The 10,565-nt window shown below is 42.4% G+C and overlaps 1 protein-coding gene across 1 annotated transcript in view; it reads left to right on the forward strand.

The window, feature by feature from the left end:
* The first annotated feature begins 7,742 nt into the window (after nt 1-7,742).
* CLPX (caseinolytic mitochondrial matrix peptidase chaperone subunit X) overlaps nt 7,743-10,565 on the forward strand; it is a 35,485-nt gene continuing 32,662 nt past the window's right edge. The window contains exon 1 of the mRNA XM_024735189.1: nt 7,743-8,033. Within this exon, the coding sequence (XP_024590957.1) occupies nt 7,955-8,033 (79 nt within the window). The 5' untranslated portion in view covers nt 7,743-7,954. The remainder of the gene's footprint in view (nt 8,034-10,565) is intronic.

Consider the following 10,565-nt stretch of genomic DNA (forward strand, 5'->3'; position numbering starts at 1 on the left):
TGTATTGAATTTTCATTCCTGCTTGTGAGTTGAATCTTTTATCTTTTATGTAGTTATGTTCTTTGTTCCTATAATGCTTTTTCTGTCTTAAAGTTTATTTTGTCTAATAATATAGCTCCGAACTCCCTTTTTGGTTAGTATTTGCTCAGTATGTCTTTTCTGTCATTTTACTTTTAAGCTTATGTGTCTTGTTTAAAGATGTGTTTCTTGTAAACAGCATTATAGCTGGATTTTAGTTTATTTTATTCAATCTAACAATGTCTTTTAACTGTGAGTCTTGTAAGTACATATGGTGATTACAGTTATATATGGACTTCTTTTTACCATCTTACCTGGTGGGTTTTTTTAAAAATCACTTTTATTGTCAGCTTTTGGATTGAGTAATATTTTTCTTATTCCATTTATTTCCTCATATTGACTTAGAAGTTTTATACCTTTTCTATTCTTTTAGTGCTTTCTCTTTTTCTTTTTTTTTCTTTTTTTTTTTTTTTTTTGTGAGCATTTTTTACATACTTATTTCTTTTTACTTATTATTTATTTTATATACTTACATTCTCATTTGTATATCTTCTCTGGAGAAATGTCTACTCAAATTCTTTGCTCATTGTCTTATCTATTTGAGCTGCTACAACAATACTATCAAAGACTGAGTGGCTTATAAAGAATAGAAATGTATTTCTTTTAGCTCTGAAGGTTGGGAAGTCGAAGATGAAGGTGCTGATATATTTGGTGTCTGGTGAGGGTCCACTTCCTGGTTCAAAAGGGCAAGAGTGCTCTCTGGGGCCTATTTTATAAAGGCACTAATCCCATTAATGAGGGCTCTACCCTTATGACCTAATCACTTCCCAAATGCTCCAGCTCCTAATATCACCACACTGGGGATTAGGTTTCAACATATGAATTTTGGGAGGACACAGACATTCAGTCTATAGCACCTCCTTTTAAAACTGGGTTGTCTTTTTACTGTTGAGTTGTAAGAGTTCTTTATATATTCTGAATACTAGGCCCTTATCAATACTTGATTTGCAGATATATTTTTCCCCATTCTATTGGTTGTATTTTCACTTTATTGATAGTGTCCTTTGAAGCACAAAATATTTTAATTTTGCTAACGTCCAATTTATTTGTTTTTGGTTGCTTATGTTTTTGGTGTCATATTTAAGAAACTGTTACCTAATCCAAGGTCATGAACTTATACCTAGATTCTCTTCTAAGAGTTTTATATTTTAGCATTTGCATTTAGGTCTTTGATTCATTTTGAGTAAATTTATGTATATGTATATAGGTAGAGATCCAACTTCATTTGTATGTGGATATCCAGTTGACCCAGCATCATTTGGTGAAGATTCTCCTTTCTCGTTGACTGGGCTTGGCACTCATTGAAAATCAATTGGCTGTAAAAGTGAGGGTTTATTTCTGGACTCTCAATTCTGTTCTATTGCTTGGTATATCTATTCTTATGACAGTACCACTCTGTCTTGATTACTGCAGCTTTGTAGTAAGTTTTGAAACCAAGAAGTGTGAGTCTTGCAACTTTGTTCTATCAGATTTTATTATCTGAAAATATCTTAATTTTGTCCTAATGCTTGAAGACAGTTTTGCCACTACACAAACACTAATTCAATTTTAGTCATATAATTTTAACAATTATATTTTTAATCTCAAAGTTTTTGTTGTTGGGGTTCTTTTTCAAAATACCTGGTCCCTTTTTTTTTTTTTTGCCACACCATGTGGCATGTGGGATCTTAGTTCCCCGACCAGGAACCTTCAGTGGAAGTGCTGAGTCTTAACCACTGGACTGCCTGGGAAGTCCCCTCTGGTCACTTTTTTTTTTTAAGATTTATTTATTATTTATTTATATTTATTTTTGGCTGCATCGGGTCTTAGTTACGTCACTCGGGATCTTTGTTGAGGCACTCGCGATCTTTCATTGTGGCGCCTGGGCTTCTCTCTAGTTGTGGTGTGCAGTTTTTCTCTTCTTTACTTGTGGCGTGCAGGCTTCAGGGCAGGTGGGCTCTGTAGTTTGCGGCATGTGGGCTCTCTAGTTGAGGCGCATGAGCTCAGTAGTTGTGGCGCACGGGCCTAGCTGCCCTGCAGCATGTGGGATCCTAGTTTCCATTATCAGGGATTGAACCCATATCCCCTGCATTGGAAGGCAGATTCTTTACCACTGGTCCACCAGGGAACTCCCCCTTCTGGTCACTTTTGATAGCCTCCAATTGCGTGCTCATTTTAAAAACAATTCCTGAGTTTACTTTTGATTCTTTAAAACATTTATATGACAATTTTCAACCTATGTAGTAACATAAGAATTTGCATGCATGTTCATGGAAAATTTTATTTTTTTAAAGCTCAACAATGCAATAAAAAGTGTATTTCATCCAAGACAATCTAATAGTGAGTCCTGTGGAATATAGTGCAGTGGCTAAATGCATGGCTATAGAACCAGGCTACCTGGGTTCAATATTGGTTCTTTTACTTACTGGCAGTGTAATCTTGGACAAGCAGTGTAATCTTGGGCAAGTGATCTAACCTCTGTGTGCTTCAGTTTCCTCAACTATAAACTTGAGAAAATAATATGTACCTCACGGAGCTATTTTAAGGATCAGTTGAACAAATGTATGAACACAATATATATTAGTAAATGGAGGTTTGTACCTCTTAATCCCCTTCACCTATCTTCCCTACATCCAACCCCCTCCTCCTTCTCATAAGACCGATTTGTTTTTTTGTTTTCTGCATCTGTGAGTCTGTCTTTTTATTGAGTTTTTAAAAAATTTATTTGGCTGTGCCGGATCTTAGTTGTGGCACGTGGGATCTTTTTATTTGCGGCATGTGGGATCTAGTTCCCTGATCATGGATCGGAACCCCGGCCCCCTGCATCACGGAGTCTTAACCACTGGACCACCAGGGAAGTCCCTGTCTTCTTACTGAGTTCTTGCATCCACTTCTCCGTTTCCTCCTTTTTTGTCAGGCTCTCAGAGAACACTTTGGCTGTGGTTAATATGCCCGCTTCTAGCACCACTCCCCTTTCTAATTTACTCACTTCTGGGAAGGAGATCCATATGACCAAATCAGTAATTGAAATGAGTAAATAGATACAGAATGAGATTCTGAAGGCCCAGGTATGAGCAAAGTGTATGAACTTTGAATTGCCAACTTTGCAACATCTATTTTGGTGGCTCAGAAGCTTTTCTCTTCATTTCTTCTTATTGACTAATTTACCAACGGGTACTACTTTATACACACAGCCCAGTGGATGCTTGCAAGTAATAAATGATTACAACTGTTACCAAAGCATAAATATCTCTTATTGTCTAATATTATGGCTAAGGCAAATTAATTGCAAATTGTAAAGGACTTATAAACCAAGGGTCTGTATCCTCTCTCTTTCGTCTCTCTTCTTCAATTTTGCGTTTGAAATCAAGTGAGTTCCTTACAGTGCCAAGGTGTAAAGGAATAGGGTGAGGTTGTCAACAAGTTGGCAGGAAGTGTAACTAAAGAGGAGTTTTTTACAGGCATAAAAGGAAAGCCATAAATTACAGCATTGCACAGAAAAAAAAATTAAGCACCTACTGTATACTACGACTCAGAATCTTTTATTTACATTAACCCTACGGGGTCAGGAGCCCCCCGATTTATAGTTGGAAAAACAGGCTTATGAAGTTAAGTAACTTGTCAGAAGTCACACAGCTGGTGAGTGACCCAGCTAGTAGACACACAGCATTCCTTCTACCCCTGACATCTGTGCCCTTTAGAAAATACTAAATAAGCATTCCTAGCACTGTCCTCAAGATCTGGTACACCAAAAGTTCCAATGGATTAGCTTTAAGAACACTTCTCCCCATCCTACAACCCCTCTACCATGGATTCAAAGAGGGAAGCCATGGTGAGTTAGTGCCATCTGCTGACCATCTCCCTGAACATCAGGATGAAGGACATTCCTCTAGCTGAGGACACGGTTGGGGATGGGGAACCTTGTGCCATCTTATGTCACCACCCCCCACTCAAGGACAGACCCAGGAGGACGGTGAGCATCTTTTTGTAGAATCCTTGGTCTCCCTACAGTACCAAGGCTGGGCAGTGATTTACTGAGGGAGAAAGTGGTGGTAATTAGAGGAAGCCTAAAATAGAGGCCTTGAGAAATAAAGGCACAGGCTTCTACCACCACAGAGAACACACCTTATTCATTTCGGCAAATAAAACTTAGCATTTCCTGATTCTAGTAATAAAAATGGATTCCTGAGCCCTACTCCAGACTATTTTAGCAAAACCTTCCCTGGTGGTGTAGTGGCTAAGAATCCGCCTGCCAATGCAGGAGATGGGTTCAAGCCCTGGTCCAGGAAGATCCCATATGCTGCGGAGCAACTAAGCCCATGTGCCACAACTACTGAGCCTGTGCTCTAGAGCCCGCGAGCCACAGCTACTGAGCCTGCGTGCTGCAACTACTGAAGCCCGCGTACCTAGAGCCCGTTCTCCGCAACAAGAGAAGCCGCAGCAATGAGGAGCCCGCGCACCGCAAGGAAGAGTAGCCCCTGCTCGCAACTAGAGAAAGCCCATGTGCAGCAACGAAGACGCAACGTACCAAGTACCAAATGGAAGTCTTGGTATATCCCCATGGTATAAGTTCCCCAATTTGAATAACACTGTCAGATTTATACCATCAAAGAGCCTAGCACAAAGTTAGGGTCCCAATACAGGCTTGTTGGGTGCTGATCCTAATAATCCAGGTACATTCTGACCCACAGAGCATAGTTTGGGGGTGATGCACTGAAACTACCAAATTCATGTTGCCTGTGTGATGAAACCATGACCAGCCTGATGCCAAAGCCACATGACCTTTGCTCACATTTGAGAAAAAGTTAAACTGAGTTTTGTACACCTCCTTTGTTTTGTTCTTTCTAGGACAAAGTCTACACTCTGCTAATCAGGCATCTCCTGAGAATTCCTTCTGGGACACTCAATCAGTTGGATCAACCATTGTATAAATTTGTAGAATTTGTGTCTATTAACACTTCTTTGTCAATTATAATTTGCTCTGATTTTATGTCAGATTTTCTGAAGACACCATCTCAGCTTTCTGCCAAGCTAATGTAGTTGGAAGATAAGTACTTAATCAAGTATTTACTGAATTTCTACTGTGTATTCAGCCCACGTTTATAATGAAATACCTGCCTTCAAAGACTCATAGTACAGTTGGGAATACAGACTAAATACACAAAACATCGGCCCATAAATAAAATTGAATACTCAGTTGTCCTTGGAATGAAAGATTATATTATGAAACAATATAAAGATATTCCTATGTCATCATACCAGTGGCACATATTTTTGTTTTACCTACTGTCTTATCTTTCCCCACTAGAATAGAAGCTCCATGGGAGAAACTTTTTTGTTTTGTTCAATGCGATTTCCTCAGTGCCTGGCATGTAATTCGTACTCAATAAATATTTGTTGACTGAATGAGTAAGTCAAGTTTTTAGAATGGACAGAGAAAAGGAAGGCTTCATGGGGTGCCCCCAGATAAGCCTTGGCTTAACAATGCTTTTATTCAGCTTGCTATATAGCAATCTATAGATTTTAGCAACCAACGTCTTAATTTCTATAAGAAGAAGAAAATGTGTATATAATTGAAATAGAAGGTGGGGTGGAATGAAACAAATTTAAATTGGGTGTTAAGAGTCCATGTGACCTGCTTAGCTTACTGCTACAAGAAGTTTGTCCTAGAATCAGTGGTTTTCAAACATTGTTTTAAAGCAGAACAACTATATTTTTTCTTTTAAAAAAATTTATGTGTGTTTGTTTATTTATTTATTTAGTCTGCGCCGGGTCTTAGTTGCAGCACACTGGATCTTCATTGTGGTATGCAGGATCTTTTAGTTGTGGCATGCGGGCTTCGACTTCTTAGCTGTGGCATGTGGACTCTTAGCTGGGGCATGCATGCGGGATCTAGTTCCTGGACCAGGGATTGAACCCAGGCCCCCTGCATTGGGAGAGTGGAGTCTTACCCACTGGACTGCCAGGGAAGTCCCATGACTTTTTTCAAACGAAACCACAATAAATGAAACAGATAAAACCAGAGCTGCTCTGATTGACTTTGGAGGTGGCTTGGAGGAGGATTTGGGGAGGTTCACTCTCTTAGTCCCCTCACCCCCACCAAAGAGCTTTGGCTTCTGAGGGATTCTAGGAACACAGTTTGAAAACACTGGATTGTAGGAATTTTAGTCTCTATTCTCTCAAAATTCTATTCATGAAGGCAGCTGAGTTAAGACCTGGGCTCCCTTCTGGTCTCTGTCACTTTAAGCTGAAGGAGTACCAGGAGTCAGCACCCAGAGACACAAAAAACCTGTGTGGTCTGGGCCAAGGCCAATGCGCCTTCTCACGGCCAGACCCAGGGAACTAGAAGCCACATTTCTCTGATCCCAGACTGAAGAGGGCTAAATAACTGACTCTGGCTTGCGTGTCGTTGTCCCCCCATCCCCTCCGTCCCCACCCCCTCCTCTGCCAGCTCAGAACTGAAGGTATCCAAGCTCACTTGGCAATTTCTCTGGGCTTTGGAGTTTATGAGAATCTTATATACCAAGTAAATACTCTGTCTGGTGCCAACCCAGAATGAAAAGAGTATGATTCATTTGTCACCGTCCTGTACTTTGTCAGCTAGCTGGTTGATCCACTTTATTTATTTCAAATTTATTTATTTTTGGCTGTGTTGGGTCTTCGTTGTGGGCTTCCTCTAGTTGTGGCAAGCAGGGGCTACTCTTCGCTGCCATGCGCGTGCGGGCTTCTCATTGCGGTGGCTTCTCTTGTTGCGGAGCATGGGTCTCTAGGCTTCAGTAGTTGTGGCTCGCAGGCTCTAGAGTGCAGGCTCAGTAGTTGTGGTGCACGGGCTTAGCTGCTCTGCAGCATGTGGGATCTTCCCGGCCCAGGGCTTGAACCCGTGTCCCCTGCATTGGCAGGTGGATTCTTAACCACTGCGCCACCAGGAAAGCCCTGATCTGCTTTAGATATCCAGAGAGGAACCAGCCAAACAGAGGTCTAAGAGTAACCGAAGAGAGATTCTTGAAGTAACTATTTACCAAGGTGTGCTCAGGTTTAAGGGAACGGACACAGGATTGTAAAGCACCCAGGGACTAGCAACGACCTGAAGAGTCATCACCACTAGGCTTGAAAAAACAAGGAAAGAGAGCTGTCATCCAACAGCTGTTGCTTGAGGAACTTAGTAAAAAATACTGCCACTTCCATGTCGCAAGTCAGGAAACCAAAGATAAGGAAAAGATAAGGAACACAGGATGGGGGACCCCCGAGGGGAGGAACTTATCGATTCTTATATAATCGGCGGCTTTCAAGACTCCTCCTGCGACCGGATAAGCCACGGGTTTCACTTTGACCTTCCCAGACACCAGTAGAAAATGACCAGTTTACTGTTACGAGCTAGAACTACAACTCCCGGCATGCATCTCTCCGCTACAATCGCAAACTTTTCAACGCTAGGATAAAGGGACTTTCCGGAAGAATTGTGGGTCGGGACTTGTAGTTCTTCATTTGGTGGGGGCGGGGGTAAATCGGCCTTCTGCCGTAGCGTGCTCATTGGCGCCCAGGTCACCGCCCCCTTCCCCTCGCCTACGTTTGTGTCTCACGCACGCGCGGCTCGTGCCCACGCCCCCTCCCTAGGCCTAGGACGCAGGCGCGCGCAAGCCCCCCTGGGCCCGATAGGAGGGGAGGGTGCAGGGGGAGGAGAACGTGGAGGGGGGGGGGGCATGTTAGGTGTCTATTCAGTAGACGGCAGTGGGGCACGAAAAGTGTGAAGGCATTGCTCCCAGGCGGGTGATATCTGCAGTGGGCCTAGAATCGACAGGAGAGTTCGGAGCCAAGCCAGCGAACCCCGCGAGTAGCAGTCGGCTGCTGAGACCCGGAGGGCGGCAGGGGGCGAAGCCCCAGCCTAGGCCCTGCGGAGATGTCGGGCTGCGGCGCTTGTACTTGCGGCGCCACAGCCGCGCGGCTCATCAGCTCCTCGTTCGCCTCCGCGCCAAGAGGTAACGAAGTAGTCCCGCACCTGAGCTCTTGACCCAGCAGTGGCCCGGTCGGCGGCGGCGGGGACCCCGGGGAGGGCGAGAGGCCTCCCCCACCCCGAGGATGTGAGGAGGTGCTCGGCGCTTCGCCTGGCAACCCCCCCTTTCTCCGTGGCATGGGTCTCTGCCAACCTCTGGAGCAGCTGGTTCTCACATTTGAAGTGAAACCCTCTGGCTCCCCCACCCTCCCGCTTTCAGGCCCTCTGACTTTGGGGCCAGAATGTGGTCGCTTCGCAGAAACCCTGAAAGAGGCACGCGGTGCTCCGTTGGTTAAAAAGTGTCCCCAGACCCCACTCCGCAGGTGACTGCCGCCTCCCCTGGCTGCGGCTCCTCTTCTGGAGCCCGGCCGGGTTCCCCTCGGGCCTGTCGCGGGCCGCGGGAAGGGCCCGGATGAGGAGCCGCCCCTGTTGGGGTCCCCCCGGGGCCGCGGGGCGCCGAGCGGGCCGTCCCGGGCGCAGGCCGCGCGGGGGCCGCGGTGTCACAGTCGTTGTGCGGCCGCTCACACCGGGACGTAAAGCTGGCTCGCACTACTTTTCGGGGGCCGCAGCAAAGCTCCCGGGGAGATGGAAATTCCCGCAGAAATTGTTTCTGAAGGGCTTAGGTGTCTCAAGGAGTCAGTCGTTTGCCGGATTTCCTAACTTGACAGCCCCAAGTAGTTTTTTAAGGGTGGCGCTTGTTTACCTTTCCTTTCTGTTTATCAGGAGCTGTGAAAGAGTGGCAACCCCAGCCAAGAGATTCCGGAAAAGAAACCATTTTTCTCTTCCCTAAATCTATGAATAGCAAAGAGTCTAGATCCTGTTATAATCACTAACTTCTAGACAGATTCGTTTTGTTTTGGATTATCAGTTTATGATCTTTGGATTAGAAAAAGCTCCCTTTTCCGAATTTTTAGCTTCATTGTAAAATTCTTACAGTTTACTAAATATTTATTTTCCGACAGTTTATTTCACAGAGGGATTCAATTGTGTGGGCAGAAGCATTTTGTAAAATGGTACATAAATGTAAAGGAGTGAATTTAGTCCCAGAACATTGTTAATCCTGAACAAGTAGACATCCCTATTCCAGGAATATGAGTTGCAAACACTCGAAAGTGACAGATATTTAAATTCATTTATTTGACAAATTTGTTGAGGGCCTGCTATGTGTCAGGCCCTGCTTTGGTGCTGGAGATGGAAGGGTGAATAAGTCCTCATCTTCGAGTTTAGAGGAATAGACAAAGAATAATATTGTTTCTGGGCCTGTATAAGGTATGTGTTCTCCTTGGACAGGGAGGGCTTCTTTGACAACATTCTTTGTCTCTATCAATTGTCCCTGAAAACTATGAGTTATAGGAAGTGTGCAGCTATTTGTTTATTTTTGTTTTCAAAACAACATCTTTCAAAATTAAATCTATCATTAGGTAAATCAGCAAAAGCTAATGACTTATTTAGGAATTATCTATTTGTTTCTCAGTTAATACAAGTTTACTAGAGGTTTTCAGAAATACCAAACTATAATTTTCACAGTAAAGGAGTAAATTAAACCTAAAGTATGAGACATTACCCAATATCATTATAGAATTTAATATTTTTATATGACAATGAAACAGCACATGGTTTTCACATGGATTTACATAAAATGTTTGTTTTCCATGGTAGAAACTCTAAAAGTATACATAAGTCTACAAGAATATAAAGATGTATTTTTTTAAGGCCTGAAAAACCTTGAAGAGGGTTATTTTTATTTAGAATTCTTGGAAAGAGGAAGAGAGGTGAAAGATAGAAAAATCACAATTGAACTTTAGCTAGTTTATTATTCTTATGTACAGAGTTAAGAATTTCAGCAACATAATTTAAACAAATAAAAATAGTTTCATCAATATAGTCTTCTAACAGGAAATTTGTATAATGAATTAAGAATAAAAGGGGAGATTTCAGAGCTCCTCTGAAGTACAGCGCTATTCTCTATTCCTATTGGTTTATCTGTCATGTTAGACTTTAAAAGTTTTAAACTGTAGTTTGAAAAATTAATTTGATAAATTGTCATACTAGACACTGGATCTGTTTTCTTTTCCTGTTGGGCTATGTGTATCCAATTTAATGTGTTTTTCTTCAGTATTCTCTTTGAATATGAAACCTATAGTAAAGTAAAATTTTAAAATATTTTTTCTACTTGAATTGCTGGTGTTTTCAATATTGATGTATATTTTTTCAAATGTACTTTGCATATATAACAGTCAGTTTGCATTCTAAATATATGCATTCAGAAATGTTTGATTCCATTTAAAAAATTCTGAGTGACAGTACTTGGTTTGAATTTGGCTGTGAGAATTGTGTGATCCTGTGTAAATCCCTCGATTTCTGGATGCTCTGTTCTTGTCCATTGAAAGGGTGTCACCTCATGAGGGTGTAAATGAAGATTTGAAGATGCTCAAACATGTCGGTGGGCATCCATAATTTTTTTAGCTAGATTTTAATTCCCTCTCTCTCTCTCTCTCTCTCTCTCTCTCTCTCTCTC

The sequence above is a fragment of the Neophocaena asiaeorientalis genome, unplaced genomic scaffold, assembly GCF_003031525.2.
Source record: "Neophocaena asiaeorientalis asiaeorientalis breed wild unplaced genomic scaffold, Neophocaena_asiaeorientalis_V1.1 scaffold264, whole genome shotgun sequence".
In the NCBI taxonomy this organism is placed as follows: Eukaryota; Metazoa; Chordata; class Mammalia; order Artiodactyla; family Phocoenidae; genus Neophocaena; species Neophocaena asiaeorientalis.